General features: G+C 37.4%; 1 protein-coding gene and 1 pseudogene across 1 annotated transcript in view; both read right to left on the bottom strand.

Annotated features, from left to right (window-relative positions):
• Positions 1 to 27,555, bottom strand: part of NCKAP5 (NCK associated protein 5) — a 962,745-nt gene that overhangs the window by 437,743 nt on the left and 497,447 nt on the right. The window contains 1 exon segment of the mRNA XM_044242595.1: positions 1,890 to 2,023. Coding sequence (XP_044098530.1) covers positions 1,890 to 2,023 — 134 coding nt within the window.
• LOC122903776 lies at positions 18,253 to 18,354 on the bottom strand (annotated as a pseudogene).

Below are 27,555 nucleotides of genomic sequence, written 5' to 3'. Positions count from 1 at the left end.
AGTTGTCTGGCTATAACTGGACTTGAACTCTTCAGTTCCAGCGAAGCTTTACATAAGGAAACTGATGATAGTAGGCGGAAACACAGTATATAAAACCAACTACTATTTGTTCTACATATAATTATCTTCTCATTCAGTCTAGGATGCCTTGACTCTTATGCAACACAACTCTGTATGGGTGTCCTTGATTTACAGCAGATGACCTGGCATCATATGAAAATAATTTACTGTGTCATGTGTCTCACACCCAGTAAATCAATAGCTTGAATACAGAGACATCTCAATTAGATAACACAAGGGTAGGGCGATCTACCTCCTCCTTTGCTATATTCTTAAAATGGCAAGTATGACAAAGCAGGGCTTTGTCAGGGGAGGGGTCTATTATTTCAAGTTGGGAGACATAAAGTGAGAGTTACCATCAAACCAAATAAAAAATTGAGTACAAGGTTGTATAAGTAATAGCCTGAGAAGGGTAGGACCTGCATTTGTTTAAAGTATTGATTGGTGCATTTCTATAGCACCTGTGTATTATGGGCTCAGAGAGTGGAATAGGGCGTTAAATTATGAGTCTGAACACAGGGGATCATCCATCCTTTCTACCCTGTTCCTCCAAGAAGCCTCCAAACCAAAGTCACATGCACTGATGGTATTAGTCACAAAGAGATAAGACATCTGGAGGCTCAATTTCAGTTTCTCTGTGTGACACATCCAAAACTTAAGCTATCATTATAAAAGGTTCATAATGAGGAAGCCATATTATCCATCATTGATTATATCCAAATCCCAATGGTAAATTAAAGTCAAGATCCACAAAGATTGCTCAGAAAAAAATTTAGGGCAACGTCTCAAACTTGATTCGGCCTGAGACAACCTCATGAGAAAGAAAAAATCAAAAACGCCCAAAATTAATTTTCTGATTTGGGAAATGGTGAAGTGAAATACAGAAATGAAAGTAAATTGTCCTTGGTGCGCCTGGGTGGCTCAGTCATTAAGCATCTGCTTTCGGCTCAGGTCATGATCCCAGGATCCTGGGTTCAAGCTCCACATTGGGCTCCCTGCTTGTAGGAAGCCTGCTTCTCCCTCTCCCACTCTCCCTGCTTGTGCTCCCTCTCTCGCTATGTCTCTGTCAAAATAAATAAAATCTTAAGAAAGAAAGAAAGAAAGAAAGGAAGGAAGGAAGAAAGAAAGAAAAAAAGAAAGAAAGAAAGAAAAAACTGTCCTTCACAGAATTCTCATATCTGGTCCCAGGACTGGAATAGCGCAGATAGGTTAAATAAATAGGTTATAGTTAAATAACAGGTTGAACCTTCACCTGGCCCCACAGTAACTGTAACTGGAAGCTGAAAGAGTATGACTGTGTGGGAATTAAATCTAAGAGCTACTTTTCAGAATGCTAATTTCAAATTCAAGTTAAGTCTTTTTAAAGGAAAAACTCATTGATTCTGATTTTTTTTTAAACTATCGGTAAAGGTTTCCTTTAAGTACTGAGTAAGAGCTTACTGAATGATTAGATTCACATCCTCTGTCTTCCTTAAAACAGAATTATGATGACTGGTAACATTGTATCCTCCCAGCTGTCCCTTTCAAGGGACATTCTTATAAACCACACAGCTACCACATCCTCCTGGAAAAACCCCTTGGAAACCCATCAAGGAAGAAAAGATAACCAGATCCAATAAATTGCCAAGATGCCGCTAGGTGCAAAGAGCAAGTTTTCAACAAACTGGCCCAGATGCCGTATGATGGCGTGGCCAGAGGAGAAGGTCTAAGCTTCTCCTAGGTAAATTAGCTCCTCAAATTCAACAGATGCTTTCACAATGAAATTCAAGCTGGGGGCTTTGGGTGCAGGAAGGGATGCCCCTCCTGAATCAAGCAGTTCAGAACCATACCTGGAGAACTGCTGCTGGAGGCCACGCATCTGAATTCTGTTGCGCTCAGACTCCAGTGTCACCTCCTGCAACCGCTTCTCACTCTGAAGACGTAAGTGTCTCTCCTCTTCCAATTCATGCATCAGCTTCTCATGCTATAAAAGGCACAAAGGGAATGACTTTTAAGGAGGTGTTTCTTAATTACTACGAGAAAAAAAATAATTAGTAATAGCTGTCAGTTACTAAGTGCAAACTTGGACTTTAGATATAAATTAATTCCATCCTCATTACAACCCCATGAAGTAGCTTCTATTATTAACCTCTCATTACAGACAAGAAAACTAAGGATCAGAGGCATCTAAGTAATTTGTCATAAAAACCAGAAGGTAACAGTTTTCAATCCTGGATGTGTCTCTATTGCTTGAATAATTTTCACTAACCCAGGCGGCTTCTTGTGCAGATATGAAGATCTATGACCCAGTAATACTACCAAATGTATTAGAACTCAAGCAATGATGAGTAAGATCATTAGTGCCTATTCAGAATCGTTTCATCTCTTCAATCACTTGTCTATGTTTTTAAAGGAACGTAAGTGATTTTTGTACAAGGACCTGTAATTTCAACTTCATTAGGCCATGGAGCTGATGAGAATAAGGTTAAATGTTTTGTTTTTATTTATCCAGTTAGGTTTTCGCAGATAAAAACAGGCTAAGCCACCCACTTTATTTATTATGGCAGAAAATCAGCTCATTCACAAATGGGAATCAGTGTAAAAAGAAGGGCTGGAAGACTCGGAATAGATGGTTCAGCAAAAGCTCATTCCTGGAACTGCTCAGAAGCACGCAGACTCGAATCCCCCTGACAATACGGACTCTCCCATGCTAATGTCTTTTTGTTGTTTTGTTGCTTCTGCTACTTCTTCTTTTGGCATGTCATGCTATCACGGTTATGGTTGCTACTAATGTAAGCACTTTGCATGTGGAATGGATGTTCTGTGATGAAAACCAAAGAACAACTCAGTACCTGACTAGGAGGGACCCACATTCTTACACGGGAAGAAGGGAAGCCAGGACTCCATGATGACTCTGAACCATGGATTACCTGGGAGGAAATGCTATCCACCGCGTAGGGCACATTCACCGCAAGTGATAGGAGAGATGGACTGTCTCCACCTCTAACACATGGGGGAGAAGTTCTCCTGAGGATTATGAAGGAAACAGTAGACCATAATTTGGAAATAAATCAAGATCCTCTAAAAATACTTATGTATTCCCCTGCCTGTGTGCCCTTGACCATGCTCTTCCTCCTGCTTAACAAGCTCTCTGAGATCTACTTAAAGTCTGGAGACGCTGCCAGGTTTGGCTTTGAGCCATTGCTCTAGAACTTTTCCACCTCATTTCATTGTTCTCTCCCTTCCTTGTGTCCTATATACTCTTACTTTCTTCTATCATTATTTTTTGTGTGCATGTATTACGATTCTTCACCTATATAAACATCTGTTTGAGATCAGGAATCTGTCTTATGTGTATATGTATTTTCTGTATTTAACGTACTAGAAGTATATTTGCTTATTGATTCTGGAGCTGGCCTTTAGCTAAGTCAGGCCTGTAGCTTCTGTCCCAAACTCTTTGGTGGTCCATTTTCCACCCCTACACAGTCAATTGCCTCTATCAGATTCAGAAAAAGAAAAATCAAAATCAAATCTTTATTCTGTCATGTTCCAGCAGCTCTGGAAGAGAATAAAAACATGATTTTGGAGGAGAAACATGCTAACTGAAGCCAAACCTTTGTAGAAATAGAATGGCAAATTTCATAGCACATATATTTTATTATTTGTTTTATTATTTATTTTTATTTTATTATTTAGATTTTATTACATATATTTAGCCACAATAAAAAGACAAAAATAACATTAACTACATTACTACACATAACCAAGAGTCGTCTCTGTATAAACGGAGTGGACTAGAAGGAACATGGGTAAGTCACCTTTATTATAGAATTTGGGAGACTGCTTTGATTCCCAAAACAAGCGAAACAAATGGTGTCTGTTAAATAGTTAAAAAGCACAGCATATGAAAAAAGGTGAAGTTTTGCAGGGAAGATAGAATCCATTTTTCCTTCACAAATGAAGAATGTCACATAGATTTGCTCCCTGTCATATTGAAGAATTCCCCAAAATCTAATAAGGGAAGACATTTTCCATATGAATAAACTTTTCTGTTCAATTTTTTAATGCCTTTTCAAATACAAGTAAAATGATACCCTTACAATATAGAGAAAGTTCCAGGGAATTCAAAGACTAATGAGGCAAAAGTTGTTTACTGAAATATATTCCCTTTAAATGGTGTGTACTTCAATTAAACCATCAAAGCTTGACAATAAGCCATATCTACTTTCCAAATGTAGGGAAAAAAATTTTTTTTACTCAAATTATAAAACATGGATAGAAGTAAAAAAAGAAGTAAAAAAGGTAAAAAAGTAAAAAACATGGACTGATTTTTTTTTTTTTTTGGTAATAGCTGTCTGTAATTTTGATTTTTTTCCCTACAGGTTTGCTCTGTATCTTTCACAGCATGGAGAGTGAAAGGGAGTGAGAGGTGCAGAAGAGCTGAGTCTTGTTTATACGGTGCTGCCGGGTACTGAAGAGCAGTAAGTAAAAAACGATGTCACAGAAATCTGGGTTGTAGACCTGATGAGGCAAATTTCTGTGACAGCTCCTTCCACTGAGTCCCTGGGCTGGGATGGCTTTAAGAAGCCATCTTAAGAAAGCTCTGAGAGTAATTTTCTAAACTCAGTGGGGACCACATTTATATTTCTCTGTTTCCTTTAGCAAGTTCACCTTTTCCCCTTTTCTTCCTTGGCTTCCCCTACCATTGTACACAAACTGCTACACCAGGAACAAAAACACTGCCCCCCCCCCCCGGGTTGAGTCTATAAGACATGAGACACGTGTTCACAAGACACTTCACCAGGCATAAAGCACCCCCTCCTTTCAGAGTCATGGGCTTCACTCTCATCCAAAAGGAGGGTTTGCACAGTTTTCTCAACAAAAGCTGGTTCTGAGTGGGTGAACTTCTAACCCTTTGTTCTTCTTTAGTTGATAGCTCTCCCTCTGAAATAAGTTTTTTGTGAAAAATCTTGAGTTGGAAATCACTTTACTGTTTATGGAATGTTTCACCTTTATTGCTTCATCTAGCCCTCAGGACAATGTGGCAACGTTGGTTGTTACCAACTTCATTTAAAGATACGATAAAATGGTATAAAGAGAGGGGAAGTGCTTGCTTAGGGTTTCACTGTTAGAAATGACAGCTCTGGGACAAAAAACAAATTTTTCTGACCCCAAGTCCCACTGCCCACCTCCACCTTTTTTTCTTCTTAGGATAGTCAGTTCTGCTCTAACATTTATTTTGTAATCTTTCCATCCTTTATTTATTTTTATATTTGACATATAACATATTAGTTTCAGGTATACAACATAATGGTTCAATATTTGTATACACAAATGCAAATATAATCTCCACAAGAAGCCTAGTTATCATCTATCATAATACATAATTACAAAGTTTTTTTTATTCTCTTGTGATGAGACAATCTAAGATTTACTCACTTAGCAACTTTCAAATATGCAATACAGTAGTATTAACTACAGTCACTGTGCTGTACGTTATACCTTTGTGACTTATTTCATGACTATAAGTCTGTACTTTTTGACCCCCTTCATCCCTTTTTCCCACCCTCCACTGCTTCTCAACCTCTGACAACCACCAATCTGTTCTCTGGATCTCTGTTTGGTTTTTGTTGCTGTTGTTTGTTTTGTTTTTCCATTCTATATATAAGTGAGAGCATACGGCATTTGTCTTCTTTCTGTGCCTGACTTATTTTACTTAGCTTAGTGCCCTCAAGGACTAATCATGTTGTTGCAAATGGCAAGAATCCCTTCTTTTATGTGGCTGAGTAGTAGTTTATTGTATGTGAGGGTGTGTGTCATGTGTGTGTACCTACATATCTTCTTCATCCACCTATCCTGGACACTTAGGTTGCTTCCATATCTTGGCTATTGTAAATAATGCTGCAATAAACACAGGGTGCCTATATATATATATTTTTGAAGTAATGTTTTCATTTTCTTCAGATAAATACCCAGAAGATAGATTGCTGGATCATATAATACTTCTATTTTTACTTTTTCGGGGACCTTCCATACAGTTTTACATAGTGGCTACACAATTCACATTCATACCAACTATGCATAAGGGTTCCCTTTTCTTGATAATCTCACCAACACTTGCTATTTCTTTGTTTCTTTTTTCTTTTCTTTCTTTCTTTCTTTTTTTTTTTTTTTTGATTCATTCTAACAGATATGAGGTGACACTTTTTGGTGGTTTTGATGATTTCCCTGATGATTGGTCATATTGAACATATTTTTACGCATCTGTTGGCCACATGAATGTTTCCTTTGGAAAATGTCTATTCAGACCTTCTGCCAATTTTTAAATCAGATTGCTTTGTTTTTTTGTTTTTGTTTATTGTATTGTAGTTCTGTCTGTATTTTTTATATTAACCCCTGATTGGATATATGATTTGTAAATTCCTTAATCATATATCCAGTGATTGCATTGCTCTCACATTCAATGCATTGTCTTTTCATTTTGTTGATGATTTCCTTTGTTATGCAGAAGCTGATTTCAGTTTGATCTCACTTGTTTACTTTTGTTTTTGGAGTCAGATCCAAAATATTATCACCAAGACCAATGCCCAGTTTTCTTTCCAGGGGTTTTATGGTTTCAGGTCTTACATTCAAATTTTTAATTCATTTTGAGTTAATTTTTATATATGGTGTAAGATAGTAGTCTAGTTTCATTCTTTTGCATGTGTCTGTATGGTGTTCCCAACACCATTTATTAAAGAGACTGTCCTTTCCATACTGTGTGTTCTTGCCTCCTTTGTCATAAATTAATTGACTATATTAATAGTGGGTTTATTTCTGGGTCTCTCTTCTGTTTCACTGATTTTGTGTTTGTTTTTTATGCCAATAAAGTACTGTTTTGACATGACAGCTTTGTAATCTAGTTTGAATTAGGGAGTATGATGGCTCCATCTTTGTTGTTCTTTCTCAAGATTGTTTCGGCTTCTAGAGATTTTTGTGATCCCATACACATTTTGGGATTTTTTTCTATTTCTGTGAAAAATGTCAGTGGAATTTTGATAGGAATTGCACTGAAATTATGTATTGCTTTGGGTAGTATGGACACTTTAACAGTATTAATTCTTCCAATCTATTAGCATGGAATGTCTATCCACTTATTTGTGTCTTCTTCAATTTCTTTCATTAATGTCTTGCAGTTTTTGGTATCCAGGTCTTCTGGTTCCTTTTTCTGTTTCCAGTCTTTACCAGCTAACATTTCCCAGAGTTCTGGTCCCAATTTTATTCTTTTCTAACCCTACACATACCCCTCCCTTGGGCACATCATCAGACTGGGGACTTAAGCCCTCAGAGCACTTCATTTTTTTTTTTTTTATAGATTTTACTTATTTATTTGAGAGAGAGTATGAGAGAGAGAGGGAGGGAGCACACAAGCAGGGGGGTGGGAAGGGGCAGAGGGAGAGGGAGAAGCAGCCTCCTCATTGAACAGGGAGCCCAAGCTGAAGGCAAACGCTTAACCAACTGAGCCACCCAGGTGCCTCCTGAGAGCACTTCAATAGGCCTTTAGGAGTGTGGCAGACCAGAAACTTGTCCCTTAGACCAAAGCTCCTGGACATGCAAAATATTTACTCACAGAGTGAGGGGGTGTTTCCAGTCTACTATCTGTACACTGCCCTGGCAATGGCAGTCTGTCAAGAACTGTCTTTCCAATAGTTCCTTATGATATCCAGGAATACAAGCCACTTTGGCCTCAAGATCCATGAGCTCAGTGGATCGCCTGTTGGTAGTCACAAAAAACTGGAGTATTAAATGTAAACAAGCCAGGACATTAGACATATGTAAAATCTCCCTTCTAGAAAATAATGTCAGTGAAGCCTGGCAGAAAGAGGGCATGAAGATGATAACCTTCTGAAGGAAAAAAATTAAAACATGGTAGCCCAGGTTTTAGTGAGTCAGAGACAGAGCACAAGGATGGATGGAGTCTTCCAGCACCTCCACCCCTAGAGAATGCCAAAACGCACCTCTCCCTCCAAAGGATGCCTAAGATGAGCAAATGAATCTTCTTCACATATACTCTGTGTGCTTTTCCAAACTGCTACTTCTGAGCTGGGCCCTGGAGCAAGTCTGCACTTGAGCCTTTTAAGAGCTGTTTTTCATTTCACCTCAGCCCTTTGGGCTTCATGGACACAAGCCCTGGGAATCTTCAAAGCAGATGTCTTGGTGGCTCATCTCTCAAATATTCGTCTTAAGTGTGACTGATATAATCTACAGACCCTTTACTCCTCAAGAAGCTCTGGGTTTTTGAATTCCCTCCTGACTGTGGGTTGCTGAGCTGGCAGTGAGTCTGTGGTGAGACCACATCTCACCTTCTCCAACCCTCCTGATGCAGGCCTATTCTCTCCTCATGGCAGAGAGAGGTGCCGTGAGTTTTCAGAGAGAAGCCTTCCATATGTAGTTGCAGATTTAGTGTGTCTGTTGGAGGAAATGAGTTTAGGATCTTCCTGCATCTCCGTGTGGACTAGCCTCCTAACACTTACTTTAAGAGCATAGATTTGCTTTAGGGCAATGGCTGTGTCAGGGACCAATGTGAGCATAACCTAAATCTCACACTCGCTTATGCCTGATTTCATTCATGAGGAACATGAAGTGAACACAGAAAACTGCACCCATTGGACCTAGCACAGAAATACACAAATCACACTCATTTAAGATGGATGGGCCAATGCTTTCAGTTACTGTGCCTCTTAAGAGCCACCCCACCTATATCTGGTGACACAATTTGCCCTCTGATTTCAGGCAGCCTTCCTTCTGCCACTTGGCAGTAACTCACAAGCCGCAGCCCTTCCAATGACCCCCTCCACAAGCCAGCTGCCTGTCTTTCTCAAGGAGAAGTGCCATATTTATTATATTATTTGTGTATTTCTTAACCACTTAACACAACTAAAACTTAGCTGATATTTTTATTAGGTTCCTGGATTTTTTTTAAATGTGTTACTGACCAAGTTTTTGATTCTCATGTCCCTACTTCCATTTTTCCAACAAGCCCTGTGCAATGATTTTTAGGAATGCAGAGGTTGCATTATAGTGGAGCTGACTGTACACCACAATAGAGAAAAAGAAATCTGAATGAGTTAAGTTTCCAAGTTCTTTTCCTGTTTGGGCACAAGAAATGAGTTGGGCCCTTGACAAAGAATCAAACACAGAAAAAGAAAAAGAAAGGTATATTACGTCCAAGTCTTTGTTCTATCCAATGATCTTGCCTCTATGTCAGAGCCTTAACACAGACCTTAAACTTCCTTAGACTTAATTACTATCCTCTGATTAAACTCTGGGAAAGGAAACTCCACAATTTCCCTGGGTAATCCATTTCATTGTCTTAAACATCTTTCCTGATAATTTTCTAAGACTTGTTTAAATTGTTTTAAGTATCAAAAAGCAATTTTTATCTGCATGTTCCTGGGAAATGGAGAAAAACCTATATATTCCTATAAATATGAAAAAGAGTTTGGAAAAAGAGCTATGTACATATCCACATGGATTTATTCATTCCACTCAGACCACAAATGTTTACTGAGGAGCTACTATGTGCCACACACTGGACCAAAGCAGGAGACCAGCAAGGAGTCAAATAGACATGGTTTATGACAGTAGCTGACTAACACACAGTGAAGAGGGCAGGTGCTAAATGAATTATCACACAGATAAATGTATCAGTGAATAATTAAGGGTCTGCTGAAAGCTGATAGCAAGAGAAACTAATTTTGTTTGGTCCTTTAAGTGAAGGCTTCTCTGAGAAATTAACATTTAAAATAAGACCTCTGTGATGACACTAGGTGGAGTGATTAGCAAAAGGAAAGTCTTGAGTCACACACAGGAAGAAACAGGAGCAGCTGAGGGTGCCTGGAGGCTGGGGGATGCTTAGAACAAGGGGATGGGAGTGGCGTATGATACAGGTAGAAAGAACAAAGCACAGACCAGGGGAGCATGAAGGTCGTATTAAGGATGTACAGTTGGATATTCGTCCTTTCTGATGGAGGCATAATACTCCATAGTGTATATGGACCACATCTTCCTTATCCATTCATCCGTTGAAGGGCATCTTGGTTCTTTCCATAGTTTGGCGACTGTGGCCATTGCTGCTATAAACATCAGAAAGGACGAATATCCAACTTTTGTAGCAACATGGACGGGACTGGAAGAGATTATGCTGAGTGAAATCAGTCAAGCAGAGAGAGTCAATTATCATATGGTTTCACTCATTTGTGGAGCATAACCAATAGCATGGAGGACAAGGGGCGTTAGAGAGTAGTAGGGAATTTGGGTAAATTGGAAGGGGAGGTGAACCATGAGAGACTATGGACTCTGAAAAACAGTCTGAGGGGTTTGAAGTGGCGGGGGGGTGGGAGGTTGGGGTACCAGGTGGTGGGTATTATAGAGGGCACAGCTTGCATGGAGCACTGGGTGTGGTGAAAAAATAATGAATACTGTTTTTCTGAAAATAAATAAATTGGGAAAAAAAAAAAAAAAAGGATGTACAGTTACATCTTAAATAAGACAGTAACTCATTGCAAAGGTTTCATTAAGTGATTGATAGGATCTGGTTAAGATTTTGCAAAGATCATTGTCCACAATGTGGAGAAAGAAGTGAATTAAGTCTAAATAAAAGAATGGAAAATATTTAAATAGAGAATTGTGAATGCTACCAGCTTCTGGTTTAGATTGCATTTGCTACTCAAGTGGTTTTGGACAAGCCACTTAAAACCTAACTGTTTTAAGCTAGCTTCCTCTGTATATCAGGGAGAGTAAAACTGCCCAAGCCAATTTTATAGGATCACTGTGAGGAATGAGCAAAACAATGTATGGTAAAGCACTATAAAAACTTGAAAGTCCCAAATAAAAATGAGACATGGATAACTAGAATCACATTAACTTATATCATCTAATGTAGTTTAGTTACTTTTGATAAATTCTACAAAATATTTAGTTTTTAATAATACTCACATATTAAATAAATATTGTAGTTATAGATTTCTTTTAAAAAGCTGAAAAATATATGTTTGAGTAGATCAAACTTTAATTCATTTTAATGTAAGAACTGAAAGATTAATCAAATATATCATCTGGAGTGCAGATAACACTATGTCAGACATCTCCCCAAAACATTATTTTTTAATCCTACCACCTACTCTGATTTTAAACAGATGACTTGATCTGTAGGGCACCAAAACCTCAGGGGTTAAAACTAAGATATTAACACTGGATTTCAAATACAGAATGTCAATAAATACTTCTATCCTAGATCTAAGTAGGTTTGATGCTTCTAACTACATTAGTCTATGACAGGCAAGGTCAGTTACATAAATTTCAAGGAATTTGGAAAAGAAAGAAGAATTTTGTTTACACGGTGTGGAAGCTACAGTGCCACCATGCATGGTCATGTGTCAAGTGACACATCTGTTCTAACAAGAGATGTGCCTCCCACATATGCTCTAAGCATCTGTGAAAGTCCTGCTGAGTAAGTGACATGGGGCATCAACTCCTCCAGAGGTAATTCTACATTGACTTAATGTTGAAGAGATACGGGATAATATACAGAAAGGTATTCACTATACGTGTCCCTTTCAAAAGATTTCCCAAAATGTGTCCAAGTTATAATACTCTTATTAAATATTTTATGATCAAAGAACCATGGGAAAAACACTAATACTCTTAGGCAATACAAGGATCTAAAAGTTACTCAGAAATGAACAGAGGCCAGTAGACAAGGTCATAGGGACTTAATATTTTTGGATATTGATGAAAAAATATATATGAACTCATTCAAGAAATGTGGACTCTGGCAAACAAGCCACAGCGGAGGTTTTGAATTCGACTATTAGAAAAGACAAGTACATTTGATTTAGTGATACAAACATAAAGCATGGTAGTAAGAACTCAATTCAGAACTTCAGGATGTGCTTAGATTTGCTTACTAATTGGTGTCCAGACATCCACAGCTATTGCCATGTGTTCACCAATCAACATCTAATGTATATGGAAACATTTTAAGATTATACAGAGACCCAGAATAACCATTCTAATTCTCTTGCTACCTATTGGGAATCTAAAACTGGCAAGTGATTTTTTTTTTTCTTCTTCAGAGGTCCATAAACCAAACATGTATCAGCAACAAAATTAAACTGTTACGTTTGCATGAAAACTAGTTTTTAATGGAAAAACTATATTAACCAATTGATGTCAAACTAATATCAAAAGGGATCTAAATTAAGCTATAGTTATTACATCTAATTGTAGCCTCGTTTTTTACTTTTTACACAAATTGCAATTTATTTTCCCCATAAGGTTCCCTGAATTCAATATCCCCATTAGTTATGAAAGATTCAGTTATCCCAGAAGCAGAAAAAGAGATAAGGAACCTAAGAATTGATTTTTTTTAAAGCCCACAGTGTTGGTTGTAACAGAAGAATCAGAATCCGATTTTGAGATGCTAGGATAGAAGCAGCCCAATATACATCCGCAGTGCTGATAACATCGCCCAAGAGAGACAAAGCTTTTATTCTAACAACAACAAAAAAAAAAGATAGAGAGCTTGGTTTAAGAAAAAATGTGAGAGGAGGGAAAAAATGGTGAGAGAAATAAAAGAGAGGGTGGGGGGAGAAGAGGAAGAAATTTCAAGGGTAAAGAAGACAGATGGCACTTAGGAAGATCTTTAAAATGTCCTCAATGCTACATGGGAGCTCTAAAAAAAAAAGTGCCACAGGTGAATCACTCCATAAGATTAGATTTTCTTAGGCAAAAATTAGGTATATGCATATGCTTATTACTTAGGAAAAGGATACAGATGTGAAATCTATGGGAGGAGTGTTTTTAGGGTGGGTTGCATAGAAGAGCACAATAAAATGAAGGCTTGGCATGTCAAGATTGATATAGATCATAAAGGCGTGTTGGAACAAATTGTAAGAAATTATGGTATCCTGTATACAAAGAGAAAATAAAGTTGTCCTTTGCTTGTAGTCAATGATCTTTATATTTATCAAGTAGAGCTACAAGGGAAGAAGAAAACAGTAATGTTGCGTTCACAATATAAAGCAATGTAGTTTTGATTTTATTATCATACATAATAAAAAGTTATATATTGATTCATTTTCCATGTTTTTCATCACTTTAAGTGTCTTGATTTTCACCATCATGATTCCTGTGATGGAATAAGCACAGGGCTAGTAATCTGGGTTATTACCTTTTTGGTTCTTCTATTAACTGGCTATGCATCTTTGGGAAATACAATTATCCTCTTTGGGCCTCCTTTTAAAATGCTATGGTCCCTTGCAACTCTCACATTTTATCTACCCATGAAATTAGCCATAAGCACAGTGATGGGGTTTAGGACACCTTACTCCAAAATATGGCAACCTCCATATCGAATACCTTCAGCTAAAGGAGTCTGAGAAAACGTGAGAAGCAGAAATGTCTCTCTGACCTCTCCTTTCCCTGCCACAGGTCATTAAACCCTCATGTGAGAAGTGCCCTTCCTACGACACAGGAGGAAAGAAGACATTCTTATCACCAGAGATGGGGAATTGGGGACCAAGAAATCTATTTAAAAAAAAAAAAAACTTAGAAAACTCATTCTTACCTTCCTTATGATGTCACCTAATATCAACCCCTCCTTCTAGTCAATTCTGCACAAATTCATTATTTCTTTAGCTAAAAGATATAAAAGCCACCTGCTCTGGTCACTTCTCCACATCTTTATTCTCTTGGGAAGGCTTCCATATACATGTAAAAGCTCCCAAAAAAGTATGCTTCTCTCTTATAATCTGTCTCATTATCAGTTTAATTCTTAGGCCCAGCCAGAGACCCAAAGAGGGTAGAGAAGAATTTTTCCTCCCCGACCGCAGCAAGAAAAACATAGTTACTAACGGGATGATGGGTAGAAGGAGACAGAACATGTCTCTAAGCTGGCGAGGGTATACATTGTTGAAGATGTTATAATAAGGATCTCATTTGGTAATGATGAAGGAGACTGGCATCCTGGATGGAGACCTAGGTGGGTGAAGCTGTAGATTTAAGAGGCTAAGGGCATGGTTTCTTTGGCTAGTGTAAAACGGGCAAAGAAATTTTAAAAAGAACATTGGGCATTACAGGATGGGGAAGAGAGGTGTTAAAATGCAGACCCCAGAGGTAGTGGATTTAATTTGATTCCCAAACAACTGCAGGTCTTAGTATATCTTGAACAGAATGACAGAATCTAAGTGATGTTTGAGCAAGATAATTTTTCCTCAGGGTAGACTCCGGAAGTGAAGGACTACCGTAACAGGAACAAGCAGAAACTGTTCCTTTTTTATTACTGCCATTCATTAGCAATGGTTCCTTGAGTTGGAAAGAGCCTTTCCACAGAGTTTTCTGGCTCACTGCCTTTCTGACTTCAACAAGCTTCTCAGAAAGCCATTTTCTCCCCAGCCTGTGAGTATCTGATCATTATAGGGACTGACCGAGGAGAGCAAGACATTGAGGAATAAACCAAATGAGTAGTAAGCTTGTTATCCATGGTCAATTGCCTAATTCAGACGCATTCTTTCCCTTACCCCAATCATTTCCTTGAGTTTGTTTGGTCAAAAGGTTCAATTCTCAGCTTTACTTAGAAAACAGCTTCATTTACCCTTACCACTGGGTCCTTTTACAAGAAATCACTGGCTCCTTCTTTTCCCCTGGTCACAAATCTTTCTCCGTTGTCATGTTAATTGATTCCAATTAACAGTAGCTATTAATTATTCTATTCCTTTAGGAATTCTCAGAAGTCAGTTTTATTAAGTGCCATCCCACTTGATTGAAATCCTAAGTATTCTTTTCTGTTCTGTGGATACAGTATATTTTACATAAGAAAAGGGAAGGATTTCAGTTCTTCGAAGATTTTTACTTCCAGTTCTCTGCCCTGAACCAATCTTTGGTCTTTAGAATGGCCCTAGATTTATTTATTCCCCAATTTACCTCTACTCTGTTCCTTTTCTATCTGCTCCCCACTGTCCAGTAGAAAAATGAATGATATCTCCAGCAGATATTGTTTCCATTTCAAAATCCAAGTCACTAAATTTCTCATTTTGTTCCTTATTATGGAGGATTCCAAGATCTTGTATTCTCTCTTCCAAACTCGATTCTTGAACTTCAGCTACATTTATTATAAAGATTAGCACTTGTTGTACCTTCTCCACTGCCCACCTCATTTAGCCCACACATTGGTGCTCCAAATATTCAACTTAACTTTTTTTTCCAAATTACGTCATATATTTTACTGAGCACTTCATATGGAATCACCATCACCTGACTCTTCAAAAAGCATGCTTTACTTAAGGCAGGCATTGAGCCCTGCACTTGGTAATGAAACTCTAGAATATTAGCATATCAGTGAGCACTCCAGAAGTGTTCATATACTCTTGTTGAGTTAAAATGAATTCTCTTGACCCCACACTACACCTTTCCCTCAGCCAGCTCTAGGTTTGCAAAATTTTTATCAGTGACAATTTTCAGTCTTTGTTCACTCTGAAGTTTATATAATGACGTTTTTTTTGGTTCAGAAGCCCCACAGACATACTTCACCCTGTCTGTCATTTTTTTTCCCCTTATGCTGCCTATGTTTTACCCTCTCCCAACAGCCCACAGAATGTAATCCAAAACTTTATATTCAAATCCCTTATCTGCTTAGTCACTTTCTCTTTAACTAGTAAGTAAAAAAATTTCTTTTCTTAGGGATTTGCAATGACTTCCTTTAAAAGCATTTATAATTCCATTATTTTAGGATAGCACATTTTACTGTTCTTTTTGTTCATCCTACTAGATTTTACAGAATTGTAGGAGGAAAAAAACCATTCAGATGAAAGATCCTTATTTTTCCTCTATGACTAGAATCCTTATATTCCTGTCTTTCTTCAGTGAATGGGTGTAATTACGTGTATGGGAAATTAAAGTATTTGCTATGATAATTATTCATTCTTCTAAAATAGGAGAATAATTATAATGTCAACAACAGACTGTTCAAGGTACTACTGGAGCTTTCATTTTAAATCTCCTGAAAATGGCTTACAGGACATCCTCTCAGGAATTAATATTAATTTCTCACAAACACTTATTATTCACTTGGAAAACGCACTAGAATACCTTCCTACATCCCATTTCACTGTGGAAACGTCTCTTTATTTTTTATTTATTTATTTTTTTGAAACAAAGCCCTGAGAATATCTAGATTGGATGTTTATATAGCCAGCTTCCATCATTTTATCATTCTAGATTATATTAGAAACCTGAAATTTTATAAAAACATGATTTTTAGCAGACTGCCTTATCCTTGTTATCAAATGCAAATTTTCACATTCTATCGTTCCATTAAAGGTCAACTCTAATGTTTAAAAGATCAATGTGGAACTAATCGTAAGTTTTGGTTCACTGCTTTAGTATTTCATTTCACAGTTACCAAAGTTAGAAGAAATTGAAAATATTACTCATTGAATAATTAGAGCTTTGTTATTTGAGGAGGTAAGGCTAAAAGGAATATCATTTTTATGCGGAAATCATTAAAGGCTTGTAAATAAGTTGACTGAGTATACTTAATCTATAGGAAAGGAAAATGTATATTCTTAAAAGACAAACTGAATATCTCTTTTAAAAGAATACTGACCCCTTGATTAATCACATAAATGGAGGGGAAGATTACAGTAGATAATCTCAGTTTCTAAGTGGTAGGATATGGTCACAAGAAGAAGCAAACAGGAAAGAGGGCCCTACATGATACAAATAATAGTCATGAAAAATAGGTCAATATAGATTATAGTTACCACTAACAGAACATCTGTGACATGGCTGGGTGTTAAAAAGCTCATACGAGAAATCATGATTGTAGGTCTTTTGTGTGTAGTTTAAGTGAGCAACAGCAATGTGTTTTCAGGTGCTCTTTTTGTAATTTCCTGGCTTCTCTCCAGCTGCCACTCCTGGCTGCATGTCTAGCCCTCTCTCACTTGCAAGCAGTCTCACTCGCACAGCTTATCCAGACTTGAAGGAGCGCAATTAAGATGTACAGCTAGGGTTCCATGCAGACATGTTAATGTCTTTCTCTTCCTGTAGGTCTTACAATTTTAGAGAAATGGAAGTGTTCAGACTTGGAAAGGCACTTAGCTTATTAAGTCCAACTGTGGTCTTAAAGATGCTAATCACAGAAAAAAACAGACTACTCTCTGTCTTTATCACTCTGCACAGAAGATTGAACCTCCTTTGGGATGCCTCCCCTCTCAGAGAGTTGAGGTAAGAGCAGATTTTCAAGAACTTGTTGGAATTTTCCATCTGAACCAGTAGGAATGATAGGCAAAACTTGAGTTTACCTTTATAAATTACTTTCCCTGGCAATATAAACCTTTATATATAGGCTCAAAATTAAACCCCTACATGAATATGGAAAAGCAGCCAGCAAGATCATAAAACACTTTAATCATTAACATATTAGTATATTAAAAGTCCCTCATACAAAATTTTGTCTTGTTCTTTGGGGAGTAACATTATCAAAAGCTAAGTTTTCTTAGGAGGCCTTGAATGCTATGAAATGTGATTCCTTCATTTTTACTGGTATAGGATATTGGTACATTGATCTACAAGCATATGTGTTTGTATAGACTAGAAATACCAGAATTTTTGAACAAAGAAATGGTTTCAACATGTACAAATGGTTCCAAGTAGTGAGATTTAATAGCCATTAATTACCATGGTCAAGAAAAACACATGTGCCATTACACAGGCACGCTATTTATCACATCTAAATACCTACAATAGTGGCTATCACCTCTTGGACCAGGAGGAATTACACAGAGTCCACAAATTACAAAGGGTTCAGTATACTGAATGTTACTTATAGCAATTATTGAATACATAAAAGCACTTTTATAACACAGAGAGTCTGTGGCTTTATTTCATTTTACATTTTTTTTTTTTATGTAGAAAGGATTCATCTACTCAACAACACTGTAGCCACTAGCATTAAATTCAAACCATGGCTAGTGCTACATCCACAATGATATGAAAACAAGGAAACACATATATACATTTAGAGAGCACCTGCCTAGTTCTGGAGAAAGTACAAAAGAAATTCTAGGAAAAAAACAAGGGAATGAAAAGAAAAAAAAAAAAGGAATATTCTTTGCATCACAATTAAGAAGATACTGATGAATCCTGACTGGTTGTTCTAAGCACTTTTCATATACTATCCACTGGATTTTTCACAAAATTAGACAGGAGGCACTATTTCTCCACGGAAATCTTTAGTAAAAGGCGAAAGATTTATGCGATCTGAAGAGAAACTAGAGTATGGAGGAGGCACTATTTCTAAAGCATTTTTTTTTTAAAGACTGTGAATTTAATGCCACAGGAAATAAATAGCAAAGTCAGAGTTCGAACTCAGGCAACCTGATTCCAGGATCATAGAGCTTGACTGCCTCTCCTTAAAAGTACCAAGGTGTTTCTTTCCTGGTCTAGTAAAATTTCACCTCAACTGGTGAACCAACTATCATTAGATAGTTGGTTCTATCTAACTATCCTCCCTTTCCAAGGGCCTATTAGAAATTGTGTGATATGAGAAAGGTCTAAGAGATAGTCTTAAAATAGAGAGAGACTGTCTTTGTCAGTAAGAATATTGTAATGTGGTAGGACCAAGATTATCACATACCAAATAATTAGCTGGCAAACCACAACTACCTAGAGCAAGGGTTGGCAAAATTTATCTGTAAGGGACCAGATGGTAAATATTTCAGGCTTTATGGGCCATATAATCCCCATAGCAACTACTCAGTTCTCCCCTTGTAGACATAGACAATACGTTAACAGATGGGCATAGATGTACTTCAGTAAAACTATTTTATAAAAACAAAAAGGGTGTGGGGCAGCTCAGACATAATCTGTGAACCCTTAATCAAGATTACCCATTGATACCTCATGAAAACAACCCAATTCTAATCTTCCATTTCCCAGGAGGTGGTATTTCTTTTATCCAAAATTCATAAAATCCTCAGAAGCCACAGGGTTGGGGAACTGTGTTATTGTTGAGAAACAAACACAATTTGATATACCTTCCCCCAAATTTAATGAAAATGTAGCCAGTGTAGACAATCAAAAATATAAATAAATAAATAAATAAATAAGTTTGGATTTTCCAGAAGAGATCATCTTTTAGCAATTCTTGAAATCATGTAATATTTGTATTTGTCAGGATGATATGAACAAGTCTCTTATCTATCCCTGTGTGACTGTATCTCCATACAAAGGCACTAGTTTTGTTATACACAGAATTACACTTTACCATTTGGTGCTGAACCATTAGCCACAGTCTCTTCTTATTCTCAGGAAGCGATACTCCCCTACTCCCTTTGAGAGAGAACAGAGTCTATAGCCATTTGCTGCCAGTGCTGTTTAGTGTAAACAATGATTCAAATTAGTTTAATTCAACAATTTACAAAGGACCTACTTTATGACAAACTAATCTCAGCATTTGATAATTCTGATATTAGTCATAACATATGTACAGATAAATTAGTTGTAGAGGTAAACATCTTAACTTCTCTTTATATCAAGAGTCTATGAGATTTCATGTTGAGAGGAGCTGGCATCTTTAAATGTTTTCCTATCATATATTCTCAGAGGCTGAAATAAAATTTAGGTCTAGCCACTCATTAAAATCAAACAACTCAGTGTACAGTAGTACAGTATGTAGTAATATAGTATGTAGATGACAGGTTGTAGCAGAATACTTAATGGTCCGTCTCTCTATCAAAAGTTTTATATTTCCTATGTGCTAAATAAGTCACTCTCCAGCTTAGCCACTGAGTCTTCATAACGTCTAAATTGGTTTAGGAGACAAAGAGTTAAGCTTGTCATCTAGAATTGTGTAGCCCTTTTATGGATCATCTAACTCCCCAGATTGGGTGCTTAGTTCATATTTTAAAGACTTCAAAACTTCAAACATCCTTTCGTCTGTTCCTCATTGATTGCTGCTCAACTAAATGTTTTTTGCTCTGGGAATAATAGTTTCTCGCAAAGATAAACCCAGGCCCTGACTGACAAACCACTCGGCAGCATACCGCAGCTTTCCTGAGAGTGGCCAGCAGGAAAAACTACTACCTTATGCAATTCTTATAAGTCTCTTAGAGTTGAATCATTCCACTGTAAAAAACAAAAAACAAAACAAAAAAAACCTTTATTAAATTAGCTACCGGATGGCAAGCTTTCTGAGAATAACAATTAAGATGGCTTTGTCCTTTATTACTGTTTCAAATCACTGCAACCATGCTGCTCATGTTCATTTTTACATCTTCTCTGGTGACAAAGTTATTAAAGGGCAGTGGCTAGATAAAGTGGGGGTACACAGTGTAAATGACGATGACTTTGCGTTTTGTGGGACAACAGTCTCAGGAAGAGTTTTTAAAAAGCAGTTGTTGAAAAAATAAATAAATAAATAAAATAAAAAGTAGTCGTTGTACTTTTAGACCCCAAATGCAAAACATGATTTCATATGGGGCTTTTATGTTACCCGCTCTGAGCTGTGAGTTCCTGGCTTTTGTGGACACCTGACCTCTAATTATTTGTTCATCACGTGTTTCCCCAACACAAGCTGCAGCGGGAATCCACAGAAAATGAGAAGCATGTTCCTCCTCTCTCTCTCTGCCTACTTGTGATGTCTGTCAAATAAATAAATCTTCAAAAAACAAAAAAAAAAGAAGATGAGAAGCATGCCTCCTAATGGAACATACAACATGTACACTGTACAACTCCAATACAAAATTCCTAAAGCATATAATACCCTTTTCCATCAATAAGTACTTAGTGGTCTGGGTAAAAGCTAAAGCAAATTGGGAAGAATAATACCAAACAGTCCTAATACAATAAATAGGAAAACAAGCCCTTCCAATGTATACACCTTAAATAAGCTATGCCATTTCCTTGCCTTCATGTTTATTAGCAAAAAAAAGAACTCAAGGAACAATGATTTTAAATCATTTGAACCTTGCGTGTGTCTATCTGTGACAAACATCGACAAGGGCATTTACAATTTTTATTAGCAGCAGTTGATATTTCCTGCCAACAGAGATGGTTTTGCATCACAGTGAAGCAGTTCAATGAACCGACCCCAAGGTTTTTCAAAAGAGGCTTTCTGTTTCTTGTTCCAACATAGCACCTTGATGCCTCAGCTCAAAATTGCCACCAAGTGGACGGACAAACACTGTTGTGGTTGTACAACAAATGGCTGGTTCCCACTTGAATCAAACAAACCACAACCACCAGCATTTCTGAAATACCCATCATGCACAAGGAGAGTAGCATCTTCTAGATGCTGCGGAGGAAACACTTCTCATAATGAGGGAGAAGGCCAAAGGTCATTACGCAGCTTATGTTCTCCGGACTTCAATACATACATTTCCTTAATCTTACTGTAATTCTGTAAGGGGAAATAGTACCCTATTAATGCCACTGTGACTGAGAATAAGGGCAACACCCACCTTGGGGAAGGCTTTCTTATTGTCCCTAACTGTTTAATTATAGGAACAAGAAGCTCCTGAACACATAAAATCAGAATCATTTCTAAAACCACTGATAGTATTCAAGAGACCAATAACGTGGAGGTTATGTGGACCCCACCCCCCCCTTTTACAGTCCTTCATGGAGATGCTGTTCTAGACACACTAGGGGTGACATATTACTCACTATAGTACTGTAACCCGGGCTAAGCAGGTACACGGATGAGAACCATCTGCATTCCTTGCTACTAAGCTGTCTCTCATCCCACTGGGACACCCTGACCTTTCAAACTGTAGACCCTAGCATATATGAAACCCCAACAGAAGAGAATCTATAAACATATTTGATAAACCAATTTATTTAATGAAATACCAAATTTATTCAAATGTGTAATCCTAAATCCTTTTTAGGCTAATCCTCAGATTCTAGCATTATTTATTTTGCACTATAAAACGCATCTTCTCTCTTGGAAGCAGGGGCACCAAAGGGAGGAACAGTAACTTTTAATGGGCACAGTTAGAACTAGAAATTTTTATCTGAAAACCATAAAGCTTTTAAAAATGAATTTGCAAATGTAATTGAGCTCCTAATAGCTGCTACTGATAGTAATTAAAGAAATCTCATTTCCCTAAATTAAACATAATGAAATGTTTTTCAAGATCAAATAAAACTAGAAAATGCCATCAGGGTGATGGAATTTGCCTCTAAAAGTGGTGTTCTGGAGTTTGCAGAGAAGCTTCAGCTGCTAGCAAAAGCCAAAGGCTTATAAGGTTGTGGGTAATGGGGAAGTCATTTTCACTGTTTTATACCAACTTTTATTGACTGATAACCAATCTGAAAGGCAGTATATTGCCAGGGCTTCACACTGCAATGCTTATGCAAATCTAACAGACACCCTTTAAAGCTCTTCTGTTAGGGCCTTTAAGGAGTTTGTTATTTAATTAAATGTCAGCTTATCCTCAGTTCAACTTGTGCATTTCATACTCTTAATGTTTAATTTTTACATTTCCATTACTTTTGCCTTTTCTTAGAGTAAAAATAGCATTTGGGGGCCATAGTGACTTTCATCCTGGCCTCTGCTAACAGGCCGGGAAGTGCTTCAATAGCTCAGAAATGATCATCATTGCCTGCCTCCCCCTTTCTTCATGGGCTCAAAACAAGACCAGAAACAAAAACACAAAAACAAATATATAAATGTGTGTGTGTGTATGTGTTAATTGTATAATTTCTCTATTTTAGCAGTTTAACAATCTGGTGGTCAAGAAGTTTTTCCTTATGTTGGATCAAAATATTGTATGACTTGATTTAATTCCTTCTCTTATTATTTAGGCTTCTATGAATCTAAGAAACAGTCTCATAACACTTTATAAAAATGCTTTATTCCAGGAGAACATAATTAGGTCGGCTTTAGCCTTTTATTAACAGACTCCCCACTTCTCACACAAGTGTAGTCTTTTATTTTTACACCTACGTATGGTATGTCATATATTTATTTGTGTGGCTTCTTAACCAATTTTTGATCATATTTGCCTCATTTTTCTGTTACTTTCACATTCCCTTTAAAACTGGTTGTGAAAATCAGATACAAAACTACACCAAGAGTAAGATTAGTGTCAAAATCAGGAAAGAGCCACTGATGGCTCTTACTAAATGCCAGGGCTCTAATTCTGCATCCTAAGACTTCTTCTATCTCCCCACACCATCACACCTTCTCTGCCAAGAGCCCTTCATTTGCTTGTTGAAATACATGTAATATGTGCTCAAGAAATACCTACCTTGGACTGACTGTCATCTAACTTTTAGTCTAGAATGACTGTTTTTGCATCCATTTTTTTCTCCACCATTAGTTCCTTGATTATCTTGATTATCACCACTGAAATGGTGATCTGTTTGCTTAACCCTAATGGAGCACATTGCTTGCATTAATTAATTAATTCATTGACTACTAATTGCTTATTTTGTGCCAAGCACTCAAGAGGTATTCCCAATTCAATTCAGAATAAGACAAGATTCTCATCCTGATACTATATATATATATATATATATATATATATATATATATATTTAAAATCTAATCAGTGGTATTCCTTCCAAGTAAGACTTATTTAATTCATTTTACTTTGTATGTCGATTACTTAAAGTATAAATTAACGTCCCATGTCAACATTCCTTTCAAACTGAGGGATAAGCACTTGGTAACATTCTATTTGTTGAACTGGTCACTCAGTCACAGGTTTCATTTGTGAAAATTCAGTGAACTCTAATGATAAATATGCATATTTTTGTATATACATTCACTTCAATAAAAAGTAAAAAAATATGAGAAAATCTAGGTGATTTAGATACAACACCAACAGCATGATCCATGAAGGAAGAAACTGACAAGCTGGACTTCAATAAAATTAAAATCTTAATAAAAGTGAAAATAAAATCCTATTCTATGTAAAAGACACTGGTAAGAGAATGAAAAGACAAGTCAGACTGGGAGAACATCTTTGCAGAACACATATTTGATAAGGGACTGGTATCCAAAATAGTCAAAGAACTCTTAAGATTCAAAAATAAGTAAACAAACAATCCAATTAAAAAGACCAGAACAGACGTCTCACCAAAGAAATTATACAAATGGTAAAGGGGCTATGAAAGGATGCTCAGCACCATATGTTATTAGGAAACTAGAAATTACGGACCGCATGGTGGCTCAGTGGTTAAGCATCTGCCTTCGGCTCAAGTCTTGATTCCAAATCCTGGGATTCTGGGCTCCTTGCTGAGCAAGGAGCTTCTCCCTCTGCCTGAATTCCCCCTGCCTGTGCACACTCTCATGCTCTCTCTCTCTCTCTCTGACAAAATAAGTGGATAAAATCTTTAAAAAAAAAAAAAAAAGAAAGAAGAAAACTAGGAACTAAAAGAGCAATGAGGTACCACTACACACTTTTCAGAATGGCTAACATCCAGAACAATGACAAGATGAAATCCTGGGGGGATATGGAACAACAGAAATTATCATCCACTGCTGATGAAAATGCAAAATGACAGAGCCAGTTTGGAAGACAGTATGGCAGTGAATTGCAAAGTTAAAGATGGGCTTCCTAAATAATCCAGCAAAAAATAAGAAATAAATAAAAATAAATAGCAAATAATAATCTAGCAATTCCAATTCTGGGTATTAATCCAAATGAGTAGAAAATTTATATCTACACAAAACCTGCACGTGAATATTTATAGTAGCTTTATCCATAATTGCAAAAACACGGAAGCAACCAAAGTATCCTTCCATAGAGGAATGGATAAACAGACTGTGGTATATCCATACAATGGAATATTATTTGGTGGTAAAAAGAAACGAGCTATCAAGTCATGAGAAAGCATGGGGGAATATTAAACGCTTATTACTAAGTAAGAAAAAAATAAAACACTGAAAATGTTGCAAGCTATATGATACCAACTATATGACATTCTGGAAAGAAAAACCCTTAAATAAGGTCAGTGATTTCTAGGGGTTCAGGAGTGAGGGGATGAATAAACAGATATCACAAAGGGGACTGTTAAGGCAGTGGAATTATTCTATACGATTCTGCAATGGTGGATATGTGATATTATTCATTTGTTGAAACCCACTGAATTGATCCTGAAGATAAACTGTAGACTTCAGTCAATAATTGGTTCAACAAATTATAACAAATGTACCAGAGTAATGCAAAATATTAATCATAGGGGCAACTGGGGAGTTGGGGAGGGTAATATGGAAACTCTGTCCTTTTTGCTCAACTTCTCTGTAAACCTACAACTGCTCTATTTAAAAAGTCAAAAAACAAATTGGTTTGATAGCTTCAAACCACTGAACTGTGCTTCACTCAAATCTAATCAGATTAGTCCAGGGCTCACAGACCCTAAATGACTCCCTCTACCTTCAGGATAAAGTTTAGACTCCTAGGCATGCAATGGAGATATGCTGGCAATCCAGTCCCCTCAATCCAGTCCCATTTTAAGCCATTTGCTCTGGTGCAGCCAAGCTCCTGGCACACCTCCCCACTGTTGCTGTTCTTCCTCATCCTAGAATACCTCCCCTTTCAGAAAATCTCCATCCCTGTGTTTAGTCAACTCCTACTCATTCTGAGGCCCAATTTAATAGCTCCCTATCTTTGAAGTTTTCCTTACTACTCTTGAGTAAAACGAGCACCTCCTTCTTCTGTCTTCCAATCATACGCTCTTCTAGAACATGGATGTTCATATTTCTGCCTAATTGCTAGGGTATGAACAACCTGAGGGCAAGGACCATGCCTGAATTATCTTTTCACTCTCTGGTGGAGAGTAATTGTTCGGTAAAATTTTACTGAACACCCCATCAATAAATGACACAGAGAAGTTCTTTAAATTATGATTAGTAGTATTCTTGCAACCCATGTGAGATAAACGTGTATCATAAATGTTAATGCAGTAAAGTAATTTCTATGAGGGTCTGAAATCATATGGATTTGGTATCTGCCATTCTGATGATATAATTTACCACTGCAATGACACTTAAATGTCACGGTGGCATTGCTTGTTCATTAAACACACTCTCTCTCAAAGACCAGATGTCTCAAGCAAGATTTTGATAAGCGTGAGACCACAGTCTAATTCCTCATTGAATTTTTTGATGAGCACAAGGGCAGACAGCCAATATGTGATAGATTAGAGAGAGATGCATATGCTTTATAAGGCAGACATCTACAAGTCAGAGACAGTGTTCTGTTTAGAAAATTAAGGATTCTGATTTAACAACCTTGACCAGGTGAAAAGCCAATTCTGTTCAGTAGTGTGAAGTTCAAGATTAATGTGGTTATAGAAGAAAAATCACAGGTCAGTCCCACCATTTCAACATGCATGTTAAGTTAAGATTCTGTATCTGGGCTACTTTTCTTTTTTCTTAAAGTCTCTGCCTTGGCAATTCCATTTACTCTAAAATCTGAGCCATGATCTCCATGTGAGGGACTTCCTGGTCTGTATGCTTGTTAGTGCAGGGGCATGATACCTTCCATTTGCCTTCCCTGGCTTATTTTCTAACCTTTTCCACACTGATCCCTACTCGGGGAGGCTGCCCTCACTGGCCCTTGTTAATGGGTTTTGTGCTTTCTGGATTCCTATCAGGTCTGGTCCAAAAGCAGCCCCAATAGGAGATCAGAGGGGGTTGCAGGGCAGTAGATTTGCCTTTCTAACTCAATAGTTTTCAATGCTGTGTATTAGAGCACATCAAAATCACAAGAAGAGGGCTTATTAACACGCACGTTGTTGTGACCCCTCCTGGCACATGGGATTCAGTAGTGCTGGGGTGAAGCCTGAGAATTTACATTTTCAACAAGGTCCCAGGTGATGCTGCTGCTGGTCAGAGCAACACTTCCTCCCTGAAAGACAATTCTGATCTACTGATATCCTTCCACCAAAAGTCACTGCTCCTCCCAAAGTGACCCATTCTACAGGATTGTGATGGTTAATTTCATGTGTCAACCTGGCAAGGCCACAGTACCCAGATGTTCAATCAAACATTATTCTAGATGTTGCTGTGAAGGTGTTAAGATGAGATGAACATTTCATTGGTGAAATCTGAGTAATGCAGATGACTGTATAAATTGTGGGTGGGCCTCATCCAATCAATTGAAGGCCTTAATAGAAAAACAATGATCTCTCCAGAAGGAGGATCTCCAACAGATACCTGTGGACTTGAACTTCAACTCTCCCCTGGGTCTCTGGTCTGGTGTACTACTACACAGATCTTGGACTTGGCTAAGCTTCTACAATCATGTGAGTTAATTCCTTAAAATAAATATCTCAATAGAAGATGGATGGGGGGCAGGGAGAGGGAGAAAAGGGAAGGATATGCACACAGACACACACAAAACATGCACAAACACATCCTGTCAGCTTTGGCTCTTTGGAGATCCCTGACTAGTACAAAGACAGTCCATCCAGGGAACATGTTTCCTACATTTCTTTTCAGATAAAAGGGTATCATTTGAC

The sequence above is a fragment of the Neovison vison genome, chromosome 3, assembly GCF_020171115.1.
Source record: "Neovison vison isolate M4711 chromosome 3, ASM_NN_V1, whole genome shotgun sequence".
Lineage (NCBI taxonomy): Eukaryota > Metazoa > Chordata > Mammalia > Carnivora > Mustelidae > Neogale > Neogale vison.
This window is presented reverse-complemented; position numbering and strand designations above follow the sequence as displayed.